A 23809-nucleotide genomic window follows, 5' to 3' on the forward strand; every position below is an offset into this window, starting at 1 on the left:
GATTCCGACCTGATATTTTTCGAACTCGAACTGATATTTTTCGTCTTCCATCAAAATGCAATGAAAAAGAAAGAACATTCAAACAAAATGACTTAAAGTTGGCATATTTTACGAAGCTTTGCCCCACTCACCCCGGTCTCTCCGAGCATTCTAGCCCTACTTGCAAGGTGGCGTCGGCTGCCGTGAAACCTACTATAGGCGTGAAAACTTACTAATTACACGCTAAAGGATGTTACGGGCTATACACGGCCACGAGGGCTTATCGTTACTCCAACTTTGTGAGTCCACGAATTTCTTTTGTTTTTGGTTGCGGGTCATCTGCCAATGCGGGTAATCTGTTTAAATTTTTTTCTTGTTATTACGAAAAATGACCCATGCGGGTAATCTACCGAGCGGTTAAACAGCCGGAAATTACGGATATTTATAAATATCCAATTTGCAATTTGCAGTCACTTGAAAAATTCAAGCTTTGGTTGTCTATAAACAACCAATTTTCATAACCATTTTTTTTCAATTTTAGTTTATAAATAACCAATTTTAAATTTCGGTTTTTAATTTTCAATTTTTCTTATTTAAGCAATAGACCACAAGTTTTTAAGGTTTATAGGCCGATAAACCACGCGGGATGTTGGAAGAACACGAGAAGAATTTGTAAATCACGAGCCGCAGGCGAGTGATTTACGAATTCTTCGAGTGTTCTTCCAACATCCCAAGTGGTTTATCATGCCTCTAAACCATAAAAACTTGCAGTCCATTGCTCCTATATAATAATTCAGAAGACACGCGAATTTTCCGTGAGTTTACTGGCACAGTAAACCATAGCTGATTGATAATTCAGAGCACGCGCATTCATTCAATTATTATATAATTATAAATAACCCATTTTCAATTTTGGTTATTTAGCAAATAACCGCTTTGCAATTTTGGTTATTTGTTAAATAACCAATGTCTCGTTTTGGTTATTTATCATTAACGGAACTGCGCAATGTGGTTATTTACATATAACCATACTTGTTTTGGTTATATACAAATAAGCACTCTAAATAATAAAAATACATTTGGTGCCTCATATAAAAATGACGTCAATGTTTATAAACAAGAAACATCGTCATTAATCTATGCTACAAAGTTAGAAAAACTGATGTAGATGAAAATGCTTCACAGTCATAACTGAACTTGTATAATATACCGCAGATTCCGAGTAACCAAGAGGAGATGAAACGAAAACTGGACTTCCTGGCGGAGAAGTCCGTAAAGGTGACAATGTTTTCTTCTCAGTCGATGATACACGAGGTAATTATATTATACTAAGTTTTAATTAAGTTTAATTCTAAGATAAATGCTTTTGGTGAAATAGAAGTGAGCTTAATTTGCTTGCAAAGTCAAGTTTGTCAATTGCCGGGAGATGGCGCACGTGCATTGTTTTCAGATTAATAATATTAGTGCGTGCTGTTGTGTTTTATCGCAAATGCACGTGTTGTTACGGGAGTAAAGCGCACACCAGGCAAACGCTGTTTCAGAGACGAGTTTTCAGGCCATAGACCATATTAATAAATGGCTGCCAACTTAAAATTATTTTGTACGCGTTGAAATTGGCCAAACTAACCTTGTTGGAGAGTAAAAGTTCTTTTTAAATTATCAACTCAAAACGAGGTTAGTTGGGCTAATTTTCGTACATACAAAAGAATTTTTAATTGGCAGCCAGTTATGAATAGGGTCTATAAGCCGTGTCCAAACGTGAAATGTTTGGAAACCAAACATAATCAAATTTCAACAAACACGTTTAAACATGTTCCAAGACTATCGAACAAGGTGTCAAATTGGGAAAATGTTTAGTCAAACATTTCCCGCACATAAGGCACAAGCTTGTGTGTTTTTGACTACAGCGACCACCCAAAATGTCGAGGGTAGGTGGTCGTCTGGGGGAGGTGGTCACTTGTAAGAGCTTTGACCATATTGGGTCAACATTTTGCCTCATTAGCTTATGGTAACTGCAGAGACTTACCCTGTGTTTAAAACGTTTTACTCATGTAAAAAGTTAATTCAGAGGGAAAAAACCGGTACTCCCCATTCAGAAAGTTCTGTCTCTTGTGCTACCCAGCAATGCGATGACGTTACAGCACCTTATTATCCAATTTCTGCTCTATTATCTGTTGAGTGGTCGCTTACAGGAGGTTAAAAACAAAAGAAAATTTCAAACTTTTAGCTCTAAAAGTGGTCGCGGTCGCTTGCGAGAGGTGGTCGCCTACAAGAGGTTTCACATACAATTCCGAAAGCATTGGTCAAGAGTTTCTTCGTCACAGGATTTTTACAAAGTCCTATTCTCAGAAGACGCTCGCTGTCTGCATTCCCTTGCATGAAATAGTATGGTGTGAACTGTAGTAGCCATACCACAAGCACAAAATCAATACCCCATCAAATATTAAACTAAAATAAAAAGTCAACATTGTCTTAAAGTTCGTTTCGATTAATTGAATTTATCAGACAAAACGACAAGTTTATTGATCATTTGCTAAGTTTGTGCATGCATAAATGTACACATGCGAAAAAACCACAATCGATGTGCAATTTCGAAAGCAAATGAATTTTCTGTTTCAAAACATACGGATGTCAACAAGTGAAGTCAAAAACTAGCTGTGACACTAAAATTATTTACGGTAAAATAGAGCACGCAGGCCACGTAAATGATCGTGCGCAAAGCTAAAAAAGTCAAAGTTTCATTCACTCCTTTGAAGTATTTGAAGACTTGAAGGACAGCAAAATATTGTCCGCTTCGTAAGGTTGTTCTACGTGTTATTAAAATCAGCTTATCTGAGAAAACGGCAAGTGCTAAGTTTCTGCATAGACCTACACATGCGAACAACGAAAATCGATGAGCGGTTTCGACAAAAAATGAATTTTCTGTTTCAGAAAAGGCAGGTCTGATACAGGGTATTGATTTAAGGTAATTCCCATAAAATTGTTCTACTATCAAACTTTTTTTGAAACTTGGCATAATTAACATTCATGATATGAACATTAAAAAAAATGCAATAAAAAAATGGGGTCAGCGCGCTTGTTTACGCGTCAGGAGGCTCTTAAAATGGGGTTTTTTTACTGGTTGCGCGTTAAATATTCGAATCACCTTCATACAGAATTGAAAAATTAAACGAGACTTACCTGGAAGTTGAAGTTTGATTGAAATTCTACTGAGTTACATAATGCCAGGGGATCACATGAGATTGCTTGCGCATGCGCATGATCAGTCTTAGAAGACTTTGTGCGCGTGGTGTAAATAACATGTGTAGTAACCACAAGGGTGGGTGGGTAGGGCATGTGATCCCCTGGCATTATGTAACTCGGTAGAATTTCAATCAAACTTCAACTTCCAGGTAAGTCTCGTTTAATTTTTCAATTCTACCTCGTTACCATGCCAGGAGATCCCATGAGATTTCAAAGCCAACAACGTGCGACAAGTAACGAAGAAAAAATGGTCCAAAGATAATAGTTGTCTCAACTCAACATACTTTATTGAATATAGAAATTATAACATGAAGTTAGGTGTTTAACCTTCAGCTGTTTCAAGTGCACTGGATGCAAATTGTGACTCTCTAACTACAGGTTTGTTGTAAAATTTGGCAAAAGTGGACTCTGATGACCAACCTGCAGTACTACGTATTTCATCTAGAGACACTGAGGCGTTGCTTGCTGCTGACACTGCAGCAGCTCTAGTACTAGGAGGTTTAAACTTCTTTGTGTCAATGCCAGCAGAGGACAAAACAGTTTTCACCCACCTACCAATTGTATCCCTACTAACTGCTTTGTGCGGCTTAGTGTAGCTCACAAAAAGTTGGGATTCTGACCCTCGTAACGGTTCTGTTCTGCTGATGTACTCTTTAAGAGTAGTAACTACACACAATCTACTATCCCTGAAAGCAATTAAAGTTACTGTGGGATTAGGGAAACCAGGTCTGGTTTGCTTTAACAACTTCTGTCAACAGACACCCTCACGTTTGATAAATTTAACAAGTGAACAGTCTGCCCCCTTTGACCAGAAACTAACAATATTAAAGTCACTAGTTTAAGTGTCAGTTCCTTAAGAGTCAATGTTCCAACAGGCGACAAGCCTTTAAGGTAATGTAAAACAATGCTGACATCCCAAGTCTCTGAATACCTTGGCGAGGGAGGATTGCTCTGAAAAATGCCTTTCAGTAAACGTGACACTAAGCGATGCTGCCCCAGACTTGTACCATCTTCTAGTACAATATATGAAGATAACGCACTCTGTGCTGTATTAATGGCACTGTAGGTGAGGCCCTGTTCATAAAGATGTGTGAAGAATTCCAAAACCTGCTCTACAGTTGGTTGATTATGATTAATTTTCCTTTGAGCACAAAAGTTAGACCATTTCTGGATATAAACTTGATATTGTTTCTGGGTACCAAGTCTCCAGGAGGCCATGAGGAGGTTACAAGCTGATTCTGCAGTTCATCTTGTTTCATAGGATCTCCTGATATGTAGCAGGCCATCAGTACCATTTCTGCGTGCAGCGGGTGAAGTTTGGTCATGTTGGGTAGCGTCAGCAGTCTTTTTTGTTGTGGAAGAGCAACTGGATGTCTTATCAACAATCTCAACATCTGGGGCCACCAAACTTGTGTTGGCCATATGGGTGCAATCAGAATCCCTTCCGCTTTGTCCATTTCTACTTTCCTTAAACATCTAGAAATAAGAGAGAAAGGTGGAAAACAATAAAACTTGTATTTGCTCTAGTCAACTGTAAATGCATCAATATGGGTAGCCTCTGGGTCTGGCTTCCATGAAGCAAACATAGCTAGCTGTCTGTTCGCCCGTGTGGCAAAGAGATCAATTTCAGGGGTAACCCATAAGTCTCGGATTTGACTAAAAACGTCAGGGTTCAACTGCCATTCGGTGCGTTCATTAAAAATTCTGCTCTCTCGGTCTGCATCCGTATTCTGCACCCCAGGGATGTGTGCGGCAGTTAGCCATGTGTTGTTATTAATGCTCCAAGACCAAATATCACAGGTGATGTCGTTGCACGATGGAGATTTAGTCCCACCTTTGGAGTTTATATAACAGACAGCTGTAGTGTTATCAGAAAGGACTTTCACATGTTTCCCAGACAATTGTGATTCAAAAACTTTCAGGGCAAAGTTGATTGCAAGAAGTTCCAACTCATTAATATGTTTTGACTGCTCTCTAGTAGTCCAAAGGCCTTGGGTACTAATCTTATTGCAAACCGCTCCCCAGCCTGTTTTGGAAGCATCACATGTAATTTCAATATCGATTTTACGATGTGAAATCGGATTATTGGACTGCAAGACATTGTTTACCCACCAACCCAGATCTGCTTTGGCAGCTGGGGATAAACACATTATGTCCTGGTAATTCCCCTTAGCAATTTTAAGAGCAATGTTCTTGTCTATTTCAAGATGCCTGTAGTGTAGCTGCCCATACTGAACAGCTGGTGAACTGGCCACCAGTAGACCTATCACTTGTGACACCTACAATTGAGCATTCTGATTTAGCTAACAGCTTTTTACATGCCATGCTGACTTTGGGAGCCTTTTTAGGAGTAAGGGTTATTGTCATGGTGACTGAGTTTATCACAAAACCGAGAAATGTTATTATTTGAGTGGGCTCAAAGACTGACTTTTCAGGATGACGCAGAAAACCCAATTTTTCAAAAAGATTCACGCTATCCTGAACATTGTGTTTACATTCTTCATAAGTATCTCCTCAGTTGGAGATATGAGTCGTCTATGTAGCCAACATTAACATGGCCTTTACTGCGAAGTGAGCTGTAAACTGGTTTTAGGATCTTGGTAAAGGATCGAGGGTCAGATAACAACCCATTTGGCAAGCAAGTGTATTGGTATAGTTTCCCTTGCCATTCGAATCTTAAATATTTTCTGTATTTTATACTTATTGGGATTGTATAGTAGGCATCCCGCAAATCCACAGATGCCATGTAGCAGTTTCGCTTAACAAGATTCACTGCAGACAAGAAAGTATCCATCTTAAAATGTTTTTTTTCAATGTTGTAATTTAAATCTTCAAGATTTAAAATCATTCTGTAAGTGTTGTCTTTCTTTTTCCTAACAAATATACTAGAAATGAATTCACCCTCTAAATGGGTGGTTTCTTCAATAACCCCTTTAATTAGAAACTTGTCAACCTCTTCGCTTATTATTTCTCGTTCAACGGGGTTATGTGAAATTAGATAAACACTGGAGAGTTGCTTTGGCATACTTATGAATTCAGTGGGACAACCCTGTACCATCTCCAGTATTCGCTTGTCTGCAGTGATCTCCTGCCTAGCAAGAATAAAATATTTTGTTCTGCCAGCTGTGACAGTAGCTTGAAATGTAGTTAAGCTCACCTGATCTTTTTCAGGTGGTGATTTAGATGAAGGTTCCTTCACTGGGTTTTCTCTTGTTGCTGTTGCTGCCTCTTCTTGGCCCCCTCTTTTCTGTTCAGGAAAGGGGGGCGATGGTAGTTTTTTGACCCTGATGTATAGTAAGAATTAGATCTGTAAGGAGTACGGCTGTTGGAGCCTGCAAAATGCCTTCATCTTTGCCTCTTGTCCCTTTTGTCTGCTGATCTCCTATCACCATGTATCTTGGAACTTATCCTATTAGCTTCGGCAATTTCCTTGACAGCTTTTGTGGAATATCATTCAGATATTCCACAGTTTTAGCTGGGGCATGTTCAGTCACGTGACGCGTTTGGACCAATGAAATGCGAGCAAAACTATTTGATTATTAGAACTTGCTGATATCTGGAATTCAAAAATCAGAAAGCTAGAGTACATTATCAGAAGTACAGAGACTAAAAAAAAGCGTAAATATGATTCAACTAACTCCTTAAATTCCGACCAAGTTCCTTTTCCTGTTCCTTATGGATCACACTTTAAAGTTATCTTTTTACTCCTGTGTAACAAACAACGAGTACATACATCAGTTCATAACAGAAAAACATGAAACTGGAAGAATGAGGAGAAAGAGCACAAAACAGCTTTAGCAACAGTTGGCAAAACTAACTTCTTAATAAAAGTCAACAACGTGAGCCCTTTCACCTTTATATCAATGAAAGTGGAGTCATCTTTTCAGCACAATATACACATCTGATATGTACAAACGAAACAAGCCAAATACCCATTGTGAGACTAAGCAAGCCTGTCATGCTACTGAAGCATACCTAAAAAGGTGCAATTAGATAATTTACCATACCCAATATTGGCCAAAATTCCACTAATATTTTAACAGTGATGATGCAATTAAAATACAGCAAAATAATACAACTGAATGTACCTTGTCGCTTCACCTGGACCGGGATCACTTGTCATATTTCCATATGCTATAACAACACTGCCTGCACTGTCCACACTAAAACTGGTGTCATCCGTTCCAGCAGAGTAACATTCCCCTGGACCAAGTTGGGCAACCTACAGAGAGATAGAAAATATCTTAGGTAACTACATCGTAAGTAGTTTACATCAACTTAACCAAGTTTAAAAATCAAAAACAAGTCAGTGAAAACAAACCAAACCAAAAAACACTTCACAAACAATTAACTTTATTTTCAAAAACAGAAACGCATCAGGGTACAGCATGTTTACGTTATTCCTATCATGATAAGACGCTTCCAAAAAAGTAAACAAGTTTGAAAATGAAACAAGAAATAACATGACATGTAAACATCATGTGCGTGTTTGTTTGTTGTTTTATTATTTTTCTTGTTCTAATTAAATGATTGTAAATAGTGTATTACGTGATAGTTGTGAATAATAGGACTTCTTTAAAATACTTCTGTACAAAGAAAAGCAGTTGAAATCATTTTAATTCAAGTGTATTTATAGGATTGTCTTTAAAAATAAAGAACTCTTTAGATGTGGGATCTACACTGTGTACAGGCATTGACTGCTCTTCAGATCCTTTAAACATCAATTGAAAAAGACCTGGGCTAGTGAGAAAATTCAGTTGCACCCTAACTGCGTTTACATACATGTATAGACGACTCACGATACGGCTCGAACCTCGTGCTGACTCGAACCAAAATCAATTTCCCCTGGATTTCCGTCATACATTTACTGTAATATTTGACCTTCGGTAACTCAAACCTTCGATATCTGGAACCTCCCGCTAACTCGAAGCAATTTTCGTTTCCCTTCAGATCATTTTCTATATAATTTTACCCTGGAAAAATCGAAACATGTCTGTCAATGCTTGAAAAGTAAAAACTTTTTTTTTTTAACGTTATGTTTTCAAAACAGCCTGATGAAAAAGTATTGTTGCATTTTCACACGACGTCTCTATAATTAAATTTGATTAAAATGTATGAAAAAAATGATAATAAAACAGTTTACACCATTTTCTCCCCATATTTCCGGTTATTTGTTCTTGACTCCCGATAACTCGAACCTTTTTCGATTTCCCTTGAAGGTTGGAGTTATCAGGAGTCGACTGCAAGTACAACTACACATGCACACTTAACATAAACAGACAAAAGTGCATACAGCATAAATATACTGTTTGTAGCTGGTCAGGCGGCCAAATGATCTTAGCTATGAAAAGAAAAGAAAATTCTCTAGCACTTCATCATTGCTGGAAAGCAAAAGAGTTGTTGCTAAACTTACCAGTACATGGTCTTGGGTACACTGAACCGCTTCGAAAGGAGTGCATGGGTTCCAGTCAAACGTCCGAAAAGAACCAGCACTTTTCAGGTCAGTAAAACTATCAGTAGAAAAGAGTAGCTTAAACTGGTTGAAGCTAACTATATAAGTCTTACACTGCGCAGCTTTAAGATGGACATCGCAACTTCAGTCCGGGCTGAAATTCGTCATGTAATCGCAACAAAATTTCAGCCCCCCTAGCGCGTGCTGAAATTTCAGCCCGAGCTGAAATATTAGCCTCGGCGGCAAATATGAAATTGTGTGCGAAAAGTCTCCAGAGAATCAAAATAGCGCCGAGAAAGCGAATCGTGAAAATAGGCGCATTGCTTCTCGCGTAGTTTGACCTTTTGTTGGCGCTCAATTTTTAACTTTTTAGGATAGTAACACCCTGCAATGATGATGGAACTAAAACAAAACCTGTCTCTTAGCCAGAAAGACGTACTTGCATAGAAAGAAAATATGTCCTCAAGCTTGCCGAGTTCATGGCTTCCCGACAGCCTCGTGCTGTTTAACCTTGTCTCGATGTTCTTATATTCCATCTAAACTTTGAAATTAGAGAGATTCTCTATTTTATCGCCTTTATTCCACTGAGATCGCTTCTACTTCGTAGCGGCAGCCATCTTATTTCCTGCTTTCCAGCCCGGGCTGAAATTCCGTTTCGATTACATGGGATTTTTTCAGACTTTTCAGCCCGTTTGCCTAGGATGAAAATCCTAGCCCGGTTTGAAAAGCCGGGCTAGGATTTTCAACCCGGGCTGAATCCTTCTTCATGTAATCGCCAATTTGATTTCATGAGAATTTGTTTCAGAAGTCGGGCTGAAATTTCAGCCCGGCTAACCAGGCTGAAATTTCAGCCCGGGCTAAAATTCGCCATGTAATCAGGCCCTAAAATGGGGTTAAATCCAAGATGCGCAAAGTAAACAAAAAAGCACAGTGTAGAATCAACAGCATATCAGGTAGCTTCCCTTTGATAGCCAATGAGGTGCAGTTTATCTGGGTAATACAAAAGTATTGCGAAATGGCTGTCGATCACCACTCGATACATACTTGGAAGTCTGATATCATAGCTTCCGTAGCTATTTTCACGCACTTCTAAGATTCGTAAAAAAATGGGGTAGTTTACTGTACAAAGAGCTCTACTGACGTTTGTTTTCCTAAAAATATCATTCTCCTCATCGGAAGAATTCTGCGAGAAGATTGATGTTTGTTCGTGCAAGCTGACCAATGGATCGGTGGTTAGTTTACACGCTGTGGATGGTTCTGCTACTCAGCCGAGGTAACAAACGACTACAGACTTTCCATGCGCGTTCCGCTATTTATTTATTGATGTTTGATATTACTTTCACCGTGAGTTTGTGAGCTTTGCTAGTAAAAAGGTTTGCACTTTGAAAATGGTGATTGTTGGAATATACCGTAAACTACCGCTTATAAGTCTAGCGGTTACAGGCTCATCTATTTGTAAACCAAAACATACTTCCGGTTATAAGCCCCCCTATGGCTAGCTTTCCTTGTTTTGAATTCGTTTTTTTATCATGTTTTAAAGCTTGATTACCAGTAAATAAAAAAACTATTTCGATCAACATGTGCATTTATCGCTAGTTTCGAAACGGTTTCGGATATGAGCCCCTTCGTTTCTAAGCTCATCCAAAAACCCTTACGAAGTTGTATAAGCCCAGGGTTTATAAGGGGCAGTTTACGGTATAGCGTAGATGTTCTTCAGGGAAGATGAGCTTGAACCCGTCAAGCTATGACAAAGGCACTGGTTGAAATCATCAAAACTGAGTTGTTTTGAGCAAACGGTCTTTAGGAATTCAGACATTCTATGGTTTGGTCGCATTGGCGAACCTTTAGCTTAAAACGGACTTGGAGAACAAGGTGTTTAATTAGCGTGAGCGAAACGTGAAAGAAGGCAGTTCAAATTCCACTATGAATAAATACCACTAAGTGTGTAGACGTGATGTCGGGTAAGCTGCAGGTGAAAGGTTACGTTCATCCTAATATCAATCAAGACTAGACAGACTTTCAAGAGTCCTTTCTGACATTCTCAAACCAAAGCAAAGATTGAAATTGAGTTTCCAGCTAGTTCCATTCTCATGCCAAAATCACAGATTGAACGAGTTGTTTAGGAATTAGTCTCAATCTCAGCTGCCCTCTCTAGCAAGCTTGGCAACCAGAAAGTTTTAAAAAGCGTGTAGACTTTCCATTCGTTTTTAAGGCCGAAAGGCAAAACAAAGTATGTGTCCAGTGGTGATTGACAGCCATTTGGCAATACTTTCGCATTGCCCGGATAAACCGCACCTCATTGGCTATCAAATGGAAGCTACCTGATATGCTTTTGATACTATACTGTGCTTTTTCATTTGCTTTGCGCATCTTCCATTTTAGTCTCCTCAGCCGTTATTAGGGTCATCACGCAACACCCCTTCCAGTGTTTGTGTGACGACCCTAATAACGGCTGCCAAGGAGACTAAGTTGCACTTAGTCATCTGGGAGAAACGCAGAGAACTATAACAGCACAGAAAATAGACTGATCTACTGTTTTCCTGAATTTTAACTTGATCTTCACTTTGAAGTAGCTTTTTGGTACAGCGTGCCGGGCGGAAAATAGGATTACTATCACAGATACAATATGATAACCGTTACTTCTTAAAAGACACTATCGCGAACATGACGTCCAAAAGACAAAGCCTTGAAAAATGTATTTCGGCATTGATGTAAACCTAAATTACTCATTTCACTGTTCAAGCCAGCAAAAGGCTGCTGTGATGGGTTGCGCATGCACAACATTGTGCATTGTGGATGGAAGATTTGAACCAGTGACCCCCAGATTTCCAATCCAGCGCCCTAAACCACTCGGTCACGTCGCCTCCATGTCCAGTCTGTCCACAAAAGCTGAGGAGTGTTAGCAAACTTCTTGCCATGCTTTTATATATGGATACTTGTTTACAGATCCACTGCTGTTTTCTTTTCCTCAGGTGTTTAAATTGGAAGACTATGGTGGTAAGGTGCGATAGATGATCAGGCAGGAGAAACAAATTTCCTACAAATCCCTCGTTTTTACAAGATACAAGTTGCGATGTCCATCTAAGCTTAAAGCTGCACAGTGCAAGACTTATATCGTTAGCTTCAACCAGTTTAAGCTACTCTTTTCTACTCATAGTTTTACTGGCCTGAAAAGTAGTGGTGGTTCTACACGGACATTTGATTGGAACCCATGCACCCCTTTCAAGGTGGCACTGTGTACCCAAGACCAAGTACTGGTACGTTTAGCAACAGCTCTTTTGCTTTCCAGTAATGATGAAGTGCTAGAAAAATTTCTTTTCTTTTCATAGCTAAGATCACTTGGCCACCTGACCAGCTACAAACAGCACATCTGTGCTGTGTGCACTTTCGTCTGTGTATGTTTGGTGTGCATGTGTAATAGTACTTGCTGCCGACTCCCGATAACTGGAACCTTCAAGGGAAATCGAAAAAGGTTCGAGTTATCGGGAGTCGAGAACAAATAACCGGAAATATGGGGAGAAAATGGTGTAAACTGTTTTTTTTTTTTTTCATACATTTTAATCAAATTTAATGATAGAGACGTCGTGTGAAAATGCAACAATACTTTTTCATCAGGCTGTTTTGAAAACATGATGTTAAAAAAAATTTTGTTTTTCTTTTCAAGTATTGACAGACATGTTTCGATTTTTCCAGGGTAAAATTATATAGAAAATGATCTGAAGGGTTTGAGTTACCGAAGGTCAAATATTACAGTAAATGTATGACGGAAATCCAGGGGAAATTGATTTTGGTTTGAGTCAGCACGAGTTTCGAGCCGTATCGTGAGTTGTCTATACATGTATGTAAACGCAGTTAGGGTGCAACTGAAGATTCTCACTAGCCCAGGTCTTTTTCAATTGATGTTTAGAGGCTGTGAAGAGCAGTCACTGCCTGTACACAGTATAGATCCCACATCTAAAGAGTTCTTTTTTTTAAAGACAATCCTATGAATGCACTTGAATTAAAATGATTTCAACTGCTTTTCTTTGTACAGAAGTATTTTAAAGAAGTCCTATTATTCACAACTATCACGTAATACACTATTTACAATCATTTAATTAGAACAAGAAAAATAATAAAACAACAAACAAACACGCACATGATGTTTACATGTCATGTTATTTCTTGTTTCATTTCAAACTTGTTTACTTTTTTGGAAGCGTCTTATCATGATAGGAATAACGTAAACATGCTGTACCCTGATGCGTTTCTGTTTTTGAAAATAAAGTTAATTGTTTGTGAAGTGTTTTTTGTTTTGGTTTGGTTTCACTGACTTGTTTTTGATTTTTAAACTTGGTTAAGTTGATGTAAACTAGTTACGTAAGATATTTTGTATCTCTCTGTAGGTTGCCCAGCTTGGTCCAGGGGAACGTTTCCCTACTGGAACAGATGACACCCGTTTTAGTGTGGACAGTGCAGGGAGTGTTGTCATAGCATATGGAAATATAACAAGTGATCCCGGTCCAGGTGAAGCGACAAGGTACATTCAGTTGTTGTGTTATTTTGCTGTATTTTAATTGCATCATTACTGTTAAAATATCTGTGGAATTTTGGCCGATATTGGGTATGGTAAATTATCTAATTGTAATTTTAAGGTATGCTTCAGTAGCATGACAGGCTTGTTTAGTCTCGCAATGGGTATTTGGCTTGTTTCGTTTGTACATATCAGATGAATACGTTGTGCTGAAAAGATGACTCCACTTTCAGTGATATTTTGGTGAAAGGGCTCACGTTGTTGACTTTTGTTAAGAAGTTAGTTTTGCCAACTGTTGCTAAAGCTGTTTTGTTCTATTTCTCCTCATTCTACCAGTTTCATATTTTTCTGTTACAAACCAATGTATGTACTCGTATGTTTGTTTCTTACACAGGAGTACAAAGATAACTTTAAAATGTGATCCAAAAGGAACAGGAAAAGGAAATTGGTCGGAATTTAAGGAGTCAGATGAATCAGGATCCCCAGTATATGTAAATATCAACACATTGCTAATAATGTCGTGAATATTCCTCGCCCCTATTTTCCCTAAAATAGGGTGTTCGACACCTTAAAAGACTTGTTTTATATATTTCCACTTTAGAAAATTTAATTCTGTCTCCGAACTTCTGATAATGTACTTCTGTCTTTCTGATTTTTGAATTCCATGATTTTCATGATCAGCAACACTAGTGATGACGTCATCAGGGCACGCCCATAGCCATGTGACTAATACTGGAAAAACGCAAAGGCTCCCGGGCAAATTACATTATCGGGATTTTTTTCATTGATTTAATATTTTAATTTAAATCTTCATTACGCTATGCATAGGTTTTGTTTCATTTCTAAAAGGTCAGATTTTGAGAGAATTTCAAAGTATTAAAAAATTCGTAATTTTCTGAAAAAAGCATGATTTCGAAAAAGGAATGCATAGCTATATTTCCAAAAAGGCTGGATTTAATGAAAAGCCGCGTTTCCTTAGCATTTAAAGAAACCGGAAGTGCGCCCGATATATATGGGAAGCTACCCTTTCAGCGCGTGCGCAATTTACACTACCAGCGCTCTTCGGTAAGATCAAACAAAGCCACACGGAGTTAGTTTTTCTCTTTCTATTGCTCTTGTTTTTCTGTCTTTCTTTTATTTTGTCTTTGTTTGTACCTTTTTTCTTTGCATTTTGTGAAACACAAAGAAAAACATATAAAATGTGAGCGAATTTGGAAGTTATTGAGTTGTTTTCATTTTCCGCGTAGAGGCTGACGTAAGTAGCCGGAAGTGAAATTTCACCTCCTTAGCAACGCGTGCATAAATCGGATAATGGGCCCTTAGTGATTCCTTAGTATTGCATTACGCATCCCTATTGCGCACGATTTTCCCGTCATTAGCGCGCGCATATGAGCGCGTGCGCGTACAAGACGTAAGAGATCTCAAACAAGCTCGATAGTGAAATAAATGCTCCTTTTCTCTTAAACGAGCACGGTGACCCGCGATTTTGTTTTCAGGTATCTGTTAAGAACAGTCTAAAAAAGAACATATTTGAGGGAGAAAAAAAGTTTGATGGTAGAACATGATTTCTTTTTTTTTGAAAAATAGTTCCCTACTGGGTGTATTTTAGGCTCGATTTCCGCCGCTTTCTCGAGTCCGGTCTACGTTCAGGGAAGGAGCGCCGGCTCTTTTCCCGAACAGCGGCTGGTAATCGAGCCTAGGTGTATTTTGGTTAAGGCGAGGACTTTAAGCTAACCACGGAACTGTCAGAAAAAGTGCATTATTCTCACAACCAGGCAATCAATAACGGCTTAAATGAAGCAATACTGCTTATGTGAATAAAAGAAGCTTTACTTTCAAGACAAAATTTTGTGTCTTTTTAAGTAACCAAGGCTTAATTCTGTATGGAGGTGATCCGAATATTTAACGCGCAACCAGTAAAAATACCCCATTTTAAGAGCCTGCTGACGCGTAAACAAGCACGGTGACTCCATTTTTATATTGCATTTTTTTAATGTTCATATCATGAATGTTAAAAATACTGTAGTTGTAGTCAGGCATAGTAATAAAATCTTAAAAGTTGTTGTCACTAACTTTAAAATCTTAAAATAGACGTTTCGGCAAAAATACCATAACCTTCTTCAGTGATGAAATGAATGTTAACGGCGTCTAAATGTAAATGAGATGTTTATAAGAATGTGAGGAACTCGCTAGGGATTATTTAGCATTTTGTAAATGTCTGGAATATGCGCGTGGTCATTAATTGAGTTCGGTTCGCGAATGGAATGCCACGCTTCCAAGAACAATCTACGCGACCACAAGGGACAGCGGTCTATGACCTTGACATTATTAAAATCAAATTCGTGGTTGTTTTTCATACAGTGTTGCGCCAAAAGAGAGTTCTTGTCACATGTAAGGACGGCTCTTTTATGTTCTTTTGTTCTGGATCTCAGTGCTCTGGATGTTTGACCGATGTAAAGTTTTCACAGTTTTTACAATTGATTTTATACACGACACGAGTTGACAGGTCTTGATCGAATTTGTCCTTCGGTTTCTTCAGGATGGAACCAACCATCTTGACGGGTTTATGAGCAACATTTACGTCGAATTGTCCCAAAGTTCTTGCAATTTTTTCTGAGATTCCTTGAAAATATGGCAAAGTAACAAAGCCTCTGTGGCTTTGTGGCTGATTATTTTGGGGCTGATTGAATGCTTTAGGTGGTTTGGTTCTTTGGCAGCTTTTTACGAATTGGTCCGTGCAACCATTGGTTTTTGAGTGCATCCACCACGTGTTGTACTTCGGACTTTTTGTGTTCGTCAGTCGACGGAATATTCTTTGCTCTGTCAAGAAGGGTTCTGGCCACTGAGCGTTTGTGTTGCAAAGGGTGGTGAGAGTTGAAATGGAGATACTTGTCGGTATGGGTTGCTTTTCTGCAAACACTGGTTTTAATTGATCCATCAGTATTTCTAGTTGTCTTCGTGTCGAGGAATGCGATGGATCTATCACTCTCTTTTTCGACTGTGAATTTGATGTGCTGGTTGATCGAGTTAAGATGGGAGTGAAATTCAGTGAGATGCTCACGGGCGAGGCAAACATGGCTATCGTCGACATATCTGTACCACCACTTAGGGGGGTGTGGTGCAGTACTTAACGCTCTCTCTTCGACGTGTTCTATCACCAAATTTGCCAAGATGGCGCTTACAGGTGAACCCATGGGACAGCCGAATATTTGTTTGTAGAAAACGCCACCAAAGACAAAGTAGTTGTTGTCAAGCACGAATTCAAGCAACTTCATGATGTTGTCCACGGACATATTGGTTCTTTCGGGGATGGTCGAATCGGACTCAAGTCTGGCCTTAGTCACCTCGAGTGCCAGTGCCGTGGGGATAGATGTGAAAAGCGATACAACATCAAAAGACACCATGATCTCATGCGGTTCGATTGTGCAATTAGAGATTTTTCTCACGAAGTCGTTGCTGTTGGTAACAGTGAATTGGTTGCGTTGTAACAGAGACAAAATAGAAGCTAGGTATTTGGAAGCCTGATAGGTGGGGTAGTTGATGGAACTGGTGATGGGTCTCAGTGGCACCAGCCTTTGCAACACAAACGCTCAGTGGCCAGAACCCTTCTGGACAGAGCAAGGAATATTCCGTCGACTGACGAAGACAAAAAGTCCGAAGTACGACACGTGGTGGACGCACTCAAAAACCACTGGTTACACGGACCAATTCGTAAAAAGCTGCCAAAGAACCAAACCACCTAAAGCATTCAATCAGCCCCAAAATAATCAGCCACAAAGCCACAGAGGCTTTGTTACTTTGCCATATTTTCAAGGAATCTCAGAAAAAATTGCAAGAACTTTGGGACAATTCGACGTAAATGTTGCTCATAAACCCGTCAAGACGGTTGGTTCGATCCTGAAGAAACCGAAGGACAAATTCGATCAAGACCTGTCAACTCGTGTCATGTATAAAATCAATTGTAAAAACTGTGGAAAACTTTACATCGGTCAAACATCCAGAGCACTGAGATCCAGCACAAAAGAACATACAAAAAGCCGTCCTCACATGTGACAAGAACTCTCTTTTGGCGCAACACTGTATGAAAAACAACCACGAATTTGATTTTAATAATGTCAAGGTCATAGACCGCTGTCCCTTGTGGTCGCGTAGATTGTTCTTGGAAGCGTGGCATTCCATTCGCGAACCGAACTCAATTAATGACCACGCGCATATTCCAGACATTTACAAAATGCTAAATAATCCCTAGCGAGTTCCTCACATTCTTATAAACATCTCATTTACATTTAGACGCCGTTAACATTCATTTCATCACTGAAGAAGGTTATGGTATTTTTGCCGAAACGTCTATTTTAAGATTTTTAAGTCAGTGACAACAACTTTTAAGATTTTATCATGAATGTTAATTATGCCAAGTTTCAAAAAAAGTTTGACAGTAGAGCAAGTTCAAGGGAATTACCTTAAATCAATACCCTGTGTCAGAGCTGCCTCGTAATTAGTTCCCCAGTTCAGATCAATGTTAAATTGCTGTAGGGGTTTTGTTGATGGTCTTTAATATCGACAGTGATGAGAAAGTAGCTTCTTAAAAAAATACCTTGATCAAGACTAGAGTGGAAAAACCATACCCTATTTAGACCAAAATGGCAAAAATCGATGCCCTATTTATGACCAAAACGGCTAAAAAACCTTACCCTTTGGGGCCCCACATACCTATGTAGCCCATATAAGGGAGTACCTCCCCCCCCCTTTCCGGAAAGCGAACACTCCGCATGATGTCAGTACGTCAATTATCGACCGGAAGCCATACAAATAAATCTTTTCCGCGCTAGCGAATCACAGACTTGTCTGATAGTTAGCTGGCCGAAAACGCCTAAGACTGATGAAAAAAGGAAACTAAATGTTACTCACGATCGATCAGCCTTTGACGTGATTTCCTTCACTCTGCTCGTGGCCATGTTTTGCTCGCAAATAGCAATGTCTAGGATGTACTTAAAATTCATCGACCGGGAAATACCATATCCACACAACAAGAGATCTAGCCGCATCAAAGTTCAGGCCAAATAACGCCAACAGCAGCTAGAAATGCATCCATTGCTCGTGTAAGCCTTAAATTGATGTGGCTAAAGCTCTTTGCTGCCTAAGGCAAGTACAAATTATCGTCCCTGTGAAAACGGCCTGCTCATGATTACGGGGCTAAATGACGTCCCGTAAATTATACATCTCAGGACCGCTTAATTTCCGTTAATGGACTCAATGATGTCCTCCGGCAGACTTCCTTTAGACAGCAGTTATAGAACGCTAAGCGGTTGGCGCCTTCTCAGAGTAACCGCGCGAACTGACATTCAGACGCGTGTAGCCTGGGCCAAACTTGGATAAATAAATGAAACATGCAGCAAGAAGTTCTCTGCATTTCATGCTAGGTAAGATTTACAGGCTGCTGCCGTAGGGAAAACAAAATGAAGAAAGATAAATTAACAAGAAAAATAAAAAAACGCTCGATTTCTTTAACACTGTTTTTATAAATCCAGATATATATACTCGGATATTTTTCCTTGGGCATTATCTGTCTAACCGAAAAATGTTGAAGAAAAAACGACCAACTTTGAAGGTCAACTTTGACTCATCGGACCAGTCGGTCCGTAATTTCCCGTTCCAGTTTGGCAAACCATGATTCGTTGCCCTACTTCTCTTCAGAAGATTATCACTTGGGTGGGGATTGAGGAAAGGAATAGAAAATGGTCAGAGCCATTCTTCTTGGTTGGTCCGGTTTGATGGGAAAATGTCGTTCCATTAATTTTTTACAAGTTACCGAACCCAATCTATGGCCTGGTGGTCCTCGGTATCAAGTTTTAACTCAAGTTTTAACAAGTTTTATCAAGTTTTAAATCTTAAAAGATTTTAACGTATCAAAATGCACCTGTTTGATTCTTCGTTAATTCCAGAATATATTTCTCTTTCAGAGTGCAAATTTTACGTCAAAGTACGCCTGTGCCACTGGAGGTGACAGTTTTGCCATTTTGTTCTAATAGTGCCCAGTCCAAGGAGTGCTTCACTTTGCTGTCTTTTTAACGTTTTCAAAAAAGTAAAGTAGATTTTATTATCAGGCTAGCGGTTAGTGCGATTGATATAAACGTTTGTCTAAAGGAAGACTAATGTATCGTTCAAACCAGGTGTGATGGATGTCACTGGGAGAATATCAGGTTGACGTCAACAATACGGAAGGACCCAGCTCAGCAAGGTCTGTACAGAAAAGACTGAGTCGATAATCCCCTGTTTTAGTCCCGAGCTAGCTTAGCTACAGTATAAAAATAATAAGAGGTTTATGAAACTGTGAGCACTTTGCCAAGTCCAACACTTGCGAAGTATTGGACCGGCAGTAAAGCGGTCTGGTTGGTTGGTTTTAGTTATTGGGCCTCTCGATTAACCTAGTCCTGTATTAAGATGGAAAATAGATTTTGATTAAATAGACAAATAAAGACGCAGTACTTTTTTTACACAACTGAGTGGTCGAAGTGTCATTATTAACTTCCTTTCTTATGCTTTTAGAAATATTGTTGGATTGTTGACCAGCAGTCCACGCCATCTTGTTTAGTCGGGTAGACAGCTTTCTTTAGTCGCACCAAGTAGGACCTAGATGTCGTGTTGGAATTGAAAAAAGGGCGCGTATTTATATCTAATCGTACCTTTTGGTACGCTTCAGCGGCATATCAAACAAGTTTGGTCAAGCCATGGTTCGTATTTTGGAAAGACGTTGTCGAGAAAAAACACCCATGGCAGGACCAAACGAGCCTGGCATACTATCGAACAGTACGATTAGATTAGAAGGATGGCGCTAAATCGAATCATTTTGGCATGTTCCAAGATCTAGTCATGTGTAGCTGGGAATTTTGCGTTTTAGACAATAGTGAATACAGTCAACTTTCGCTTTTGCCGGATATTTACATAACCTCCAGGCAATTAGAACAGGCGTATGAATATTTATCAACCAAAGTTTGTGTGAGTATTAAATCTCACAAAAGAAGCTAAGTTCACCCGTCAATGGAGACGTGGGTGAATTTCCTGACGCACGAGTATGAATGTGGGGATATAAATTATACGAAATTTAGAGGCAATATTATGAACTTTGTTAACGTTTACTTGGCAGCTTAAGGTTACACTGAGGTATTCTGTCAAATCGTGAAGGAGCAATGAGGGGTATTCACCTTACGTCATTAGTAAATTGGGACAGTCATTTTATCTGCACCCTTTACCTCCCCCTCCCCCTTACGGAGGGCAACCTCTAGTACAGGGACTGTCGAAAACATTTTTCAAACCAGCCGACAAAATTTTGAACCCCTTGGTTGCAAACTTCAAAGTTGCCGAGAGTAAAAGACTAATTTTGGTATGGCCGGGAATTTCCCTTTTCTAGCAATCCGTGACGCTAACGCTAAACATTTGCATGGCCTTTGGACAACAATCGGTACTGTCGTAGACATATCCATTCGCGATATCTTGCTTCTTTCTCTCCCATTCCAAACAAGCTTTGTTATAGTTCCAGTGCTAACCGCATCGGCTATGATTTCGTTCAACACTAACGCATTACTCGGGTTATTTACTGCCTTGGCGTTCCACGTTCTGGTAAACGGAAGTATTAACTCGGACACCGTTCTTAGAAGCGCCCCGTTGGTTTTCAAAGAACATTCATCTGAGAATATTCAAGGATGCTATCGTCAAAACGAAAGCCTGGCTTTGTGTTTTGACATACAAGCCAGATTTATAGAGTTGAGCAGTGGCGACAACAGAACGCTTGTCCATTTAAGCGATCTTCCACATCAGATGTTTCTTTTTCAAATACTGGATGATGCTTTTGTTGGGTAAGTCTCGGAACGTGTTTCAGAATATTATTCCTCGACATTTTAAAATGTTAAACATAGGCGCAGATAAGCCACGATAAACTCTCTTCGGTATTTTATAGGCCTGACTGAAAAAATATTCCAACACGCGGCTGTCGATGTTTTTTTATAGTTATTTTATTGAAAGGTCAATAAACCGAAAATTGCATGCCTCAGCGTTCGGTACGAAAGTGAAACCAATGATAATAATCTTGGATTTATCATTATTTATGCCCTGAGGGGTTAACTCGCACGTGAAAAGGTCGGTTTTGTATTAGTCATTGTAACCTAGGTTCTAATTGATCGGACCGTGAGTGACATTTCATTACCCGTGCATGAAATACAAACATCGACCTCGTGCTCGAGAGAACCGTATACTGAACACGGCCTGAACTGTGTACCTTTTATTCCGCGTGGTTTCTTCGTTTTATGTTTGCTTGCTTTGCTGGATTAAACACAACCAGAACAGTCGACGATGCTTGTAGTCTCGCTTAGGGATGTAAATCATGGATTTCAGTCTCACTTTGGCTGTTCAGGATGAAACGTACTATTCAAGAAATGATTAAAAACCGCTATTATGTCCGATTTAAAGTGGTTAATTTTAGGGGTAACATTAAGCTTGAGCCGCGGCCAGGTTAGTCTCCCTTAGGGGTTTAATTCACATTTTCTCACGAGCATCCTCGACCATTTATGAGGACTGTCAATTCCCAGTTTACGTCCAAGATGGTGACAAATATATTTTCAACGCCAGAGAAGAGGAAAACTTTACATAAGAAGGACCTGAACCTTAAATGTCGTCTCCGGTTTGCGGTTAATTAGCTTAACTCGAGTTTGCTCGCGGTTAGCTTTCATTTTGTCGTTTGCGCGACAGTATGTATAGCTAAAAAAGACTTCGCGTTCTTGGCAGCCAGCGCTCGGATAGTGTAGTGGCAAGTGAATGCATCTTGAGACGAATTTCCCGGGTTCGGTTTCAGTTCGTCTTCAAATGTCCGCGAAAAAAAAGAGATCATTTTTCTTCATTTGAAATATATAAAAAAAACTAAGTGTGGTATGATCTTCATGTAAAAATTAGTAAGTGTATAATCTGATTCAGGTTCTTGTTAACTAAGGTCTTCCCAGAGAGAACTCTTGGAACCCGGGCTTGGAACGAAGTCGCAACTTTTAATTAAAGTGGATAAGTTGTTGACTTGTTTGTATTAACAGTTACAGATCTTCTAAAGTTCCGATGCATCTTCGAGATCTAGCAAAGAAACGCAGCACCCTGCATAATCTCAACTGGAAGAAGATGTATGACTCGGAGCACAATCCTGACATCGCAACTCAGGACGATTTTGCTGCTAAATGGCATTCAGCGCTGAGTCGACTACACAGGACCAGGGAGATCACTTTGTTACATGCCCTGTCGACTGCCTTGAAACAATACACAAGAAGTCACGCGATCCAGATGCGATTCCACGTGCTTTGCATGACGCTACTACCAGAGAACGGTCACAAAGAAACCGCTGTTTCTAGAATTCGCTGGAGTAAGAAAATTGTCGGGTACACCAAAAACAAAGAGGATGATGGCTCGATGAAATCAAAGGACGTTCGAAGCATTTCCTCACGAGAGAAAAGAAACATTTTTCGAAGTAAACGGAGCGATTATTGCGTCGATTTAAGGTCTAATCCTCATGATGACGAGTGTTTAGGCATGTGTGGACCCGGATGTACATGTTGGTCCTTTGTTTGTGGGGACTGCTGTTATAACAAGCTATGCCTTGAACACGACAAGTGTTGTCGGCACCGTGCATTTTCATTAAGTTGCCTGCTACCATTTCTTTATGACCTGAGTTGCAAAGAAGGTTTTGGTGGCTATCCCAACTGCCTAAATTAAAAGAACCTGTTTTCGCTGATGCTATCAGATAGCCTTTTCTAGTTTATAGGAAGGCTTCATTGGGGTGGTGGCTTTCACGGTTAATTTCCTTGATGGACATCTCAGCTGGAATGAACATGTTAAAGCTATTGTTTCTAAGGCTGGTAGGCGGGTCGGTATGCTAGGCCTTGCGCGCCGCTGCATCACTTTACATAGTCTCATAGTGCTAATGCCATTTATATTTCAATGATTAGACCGATATTAGAGTATTGTGCTGGGGCCTGGGCGTGTTGCGGGAAAGTAAACAACGGAACTTTAGAAGCTCTGCAGAAGCGAGTTGGAAGAATAGTAATGAAGACATCTAGTAGTGACACTGCTATGGAAGCTTCAAAATGGCTAAGTCTTAGGACCAAGCGCGATGAACATATCCTTAAGCTTGTGTGGAAATGCATAGATGGTCGGTGTCCTCAATATTTTAATAACTATTTTGTTTTCAAAAAGTACATTTGTACTCGCTCAACCAGGCAGACCAATCTTTTACATCTGCCTGCAATAAGAATGGAAACAGCCAGGAGATGTTTTCTTTTTATTATCATGGAAGTACGGTTTTTAACACATACCGTAAATGTACATCAATTTGAAGATATTACTACGGTAGTTATAGGCTTTTGATATTTGTTGTAATGTTCTTTCCTAAATTTATGTTTTTGTATATATCCTATTATTGTGTATTCTATGTTAGGTAATAGCTTCAGGGCTCCTATTGATAGCAGAGATGCTTTGTAATCTCCCTGAAGGGACTACCCTGAAACTTTACCTTTAGATTTTTACTTCTAAATAAAGGTGTCTATCCATCTAACGGTTAGCTTATTTTCTTTGCGGTTAACAGAAATCTCAGG

General features: G+C 39.5%; 2 protein-coding genes and 1 pseudogene across 3 annotated transcripts; 1 reads left to right on the forward strand and 2 right to left on the reverse strand.

Annotated features, from left to right (window-relative positions):
- Nucleotides 1–3544: 3544 nt before the first annotated feature.
- Nucleotides 3545–6913, reverse strand: LOC145487740 (uncharacterized; annotated as a pseudogene). Its single transcript, XR_014049447.1, has 2 exons — nt 6380–6913; nt 3545–4698 (listed from the first exon to the last, which is right to left on the reverse strand). The product of XR_014049447.1 is annotated as an uncharacterized LOC145487740 (transcript).
- Nucleotides 6914–15880: 8967 nt separating this feature from the next.
- LOC145487741 (uncharacterized) lies at nt 15881–16591 on the reverse strand. The gene has a single exon (XM_081466559.1). The coding sequence runs from the start codon at nt 16589–16591 to the stop codon at nt 15881–15883; it is 711 nt and encodes a 236-aa protein (XP_081322685.1).
- Nucleotides 16592–17649: 1058 nt separating this feature from the next.
- LOC145488725 (uncharacterized) lies at nt 17650–23769 on the forward strand. Its single transcript, XM_081467647.1, has 2 exons — nt 17650–21040; nt 22262–23769. Exons 1-2 carry the CDS (start codon nt 20571–20573, stop codon nt 22929–22931), a joined length of 1140 nt encoding a protein of 379 aa, XP_081323773.1. The 5' UTR covers nt 17650–20570; the 3' UTR covers nt 22932–23769.
- Nucleotides 23770–23809: the final 40 nt, after the last annotated feature.

The sequence above is a fragment of the Orbicella franksi genome, chromosome 5 (genome assembly GCF_964199315.1).
Source record: "Orbicella franksi chromosome 5, jaOrbFran1.1, whole genome shotgun sequence".
Lineage (NCBI taxonomy): Eukaryota > Metazoa > Cnidaria > Anthozoa > Scleractinia > Merulinidae > Orbicella > Orbicella franksi.

What these genes read in the sequence shown, in the direction of transcription:
- LOC145487741 (XM_081466559.1), bottom strand. Translation starts at nt 16,591, where the DNA reads ATGGTGTCTTTTGATGTTGTATCGCTTTTCACATCTATCCCCACGGCA.
- LOC145488725 (XM_081467647.1), top strand. Translation starts at nt 20,571, where the DNA reads ATGGCCGGGAATTTCCCTTTTCTAGCAATCCGTGACGCTAACGCTAAA. An exon ending in CTGGATGATGCTTTTGTTGG is followed by an intron (nt 21,041 to 22,261) that starts GTAAGTCTCGGA and finishes TTGTATTAACAG; the next exon opens with TTACAGATCTTCTAAAGTTC.